The 1,570-nt window shown below is 35.5% G+C and overlaps 1 protein-coding gene across 3 annotated transcripts in view; it reads left to right on the forward strand.

Annotated features, from left to right (window-relative positions):
* The window catches only part of Klhl28 (kelch like family member 28), a 50,539-nt gene that overhangs the window by 47,378 nt on the left and 1,591 nt on the right, over nt 1-1,570 (forward strand). For all 3 annotated transcript variants that reach the window (XM_004638779.2, XM_023723764.1, XM_004638780.2), the window contains one exon: nt 686-894. In XM_004638779.2, coding sequence (XP_004638836.1) covers nt 686-894 — 209 coding nt within the window. The remainder of the gene's footprint in view (nt 1-685; nt 895-1,570) is intronic.

Here is a 1,570-nt window from a genome sequence, read left to right on the forward strand (position 1 = left end):
GTTTTTCTTTTCCTTCTTTTCTCCTACTAGTCTCACTTTTGCAGGAGAAGAAATGACCTCCTTAGGATTACACATTGCCAGAGTGGCAGGGCTAGTCCAGCTTTAGGGTGCAGATTGGCATTTAGAGCTGGGTCTTCTGACTTCAGCTCCTGTGCTCTTAATGTAGCTTGTTGATTGTATAATGCAGTCAGCTCTCTGTACCTGTAGAATCAGCACCTGTAGGTTCAACCAACTTTAGTCAAAAATATTTGAAAAAATAACTGCACACACATTGAACTTTTTATCCTTATTATTCCCCAAGCAATACAATGTAACACTTATTTGTCCATCATTTACATTGTATAAGTAATAAGTAATACAGAGATGGTTTAAAGTTTATAGGTCATTACATTTAAACACTACACCATTACATATAAAGGACTCAAGCATCTAGTAAGTCCTGGAACCACTCCTGTGGATGCCAAGGAAAAGCTTCTAATGGAATAGTCTGTGGCTGTTATCTCCCTGGCCCCCAGGTAAGCTTTATCCCTGCAGTCTCACCAATACGATCTGACCAATGTGGAGCACCTGACTCTGATTTGATGTCAATTTATTTGAACCTTTTCACGCTGGGTTTTGTTTTACTTTGGCAGGAAGAATGACAAAGCACCTGTGAACTAATTCTTTTTCATGTGAATTTTTACAGTGTGGAGCGTTATGATCCAAGTAAGGACTCCTGGGAGATGGTTGCTTCCATGGCAGATAAAAGAATTCACTTCGGTGTGGGTGTTATGTTAGGCTTTATTTTTGTCGTGGGTGGACATAATGGTGTCTCCCATTTGTCAAGCATTGAAAGATATGACCCTCATCAGAATCAGTGGACTGTGTGTAGACCAATGAAAGAACCAAGAACAGGTAAAAATAATTTTTTAATTTCTAAACAAGTGAGACAGTGTTTTCTATAAAAATGCTCTTGAAATAATATAGTAATTAGAAAATAGCAGAATATATATATATATATATATATATATATATATATATCTTGTCCAGAAAAATCTTTTTTTTTAGTAAACTTGAAAACAACTTAGCTAGATACAGCTGTGTAAATTTCTTTACTGTGCTTTTAATATACCAGTGTGCATATTATCATTTCTCAAATTTGGAGAACACATTTTAGGAAATTCTGATAACAGGGCAGGTATAGCCTTTTCTAAGTGCATGTGCATTATAACGGATGTTACTTTGTGTTTCTCTTTTCTCTCTCATAGATTGTTCTCTTTTGTACATCAGTAATAAATATCTTCACTTTTTTTGGTGCCAGAAATTGGACTCAGGACTGTGCACTTGCCAAGCAGGTGCACATGCTGCTGAGTTATCTCCACAGCCCCAATCTCTTCAGTTTTGTTTTATCTTCAAGTGATCCAAAAATATAGTTAGTTGATCTCAAGAGGGTGGGACTTCAAGATGGATAGGGAAAGAACAAATATATTGTTGAGCTTTAGAAAAAATTGTTATTTTTGAATCCAAACTCAAGTCACATTTTATAGGATAGATTTTAAGTTTTCTTTCTTCTTTTTTCTTTTTTTTTTTT

The sequence above is a fragment of the Octodon degus genome, unplaced genomic scaffold (assembly GCF_000260255.1).
Source record: "Octodon degus isolate 3935 unplaced genomic scaffold, OctDeg1.0 scaffold00102, whole genome shotgun sequence".
Lineage (NCBI taxonomy): Eukaryota > Metazoa > Chordata > Mammalia > Rodentia > Octodontidae > Octodon > Octodon degus.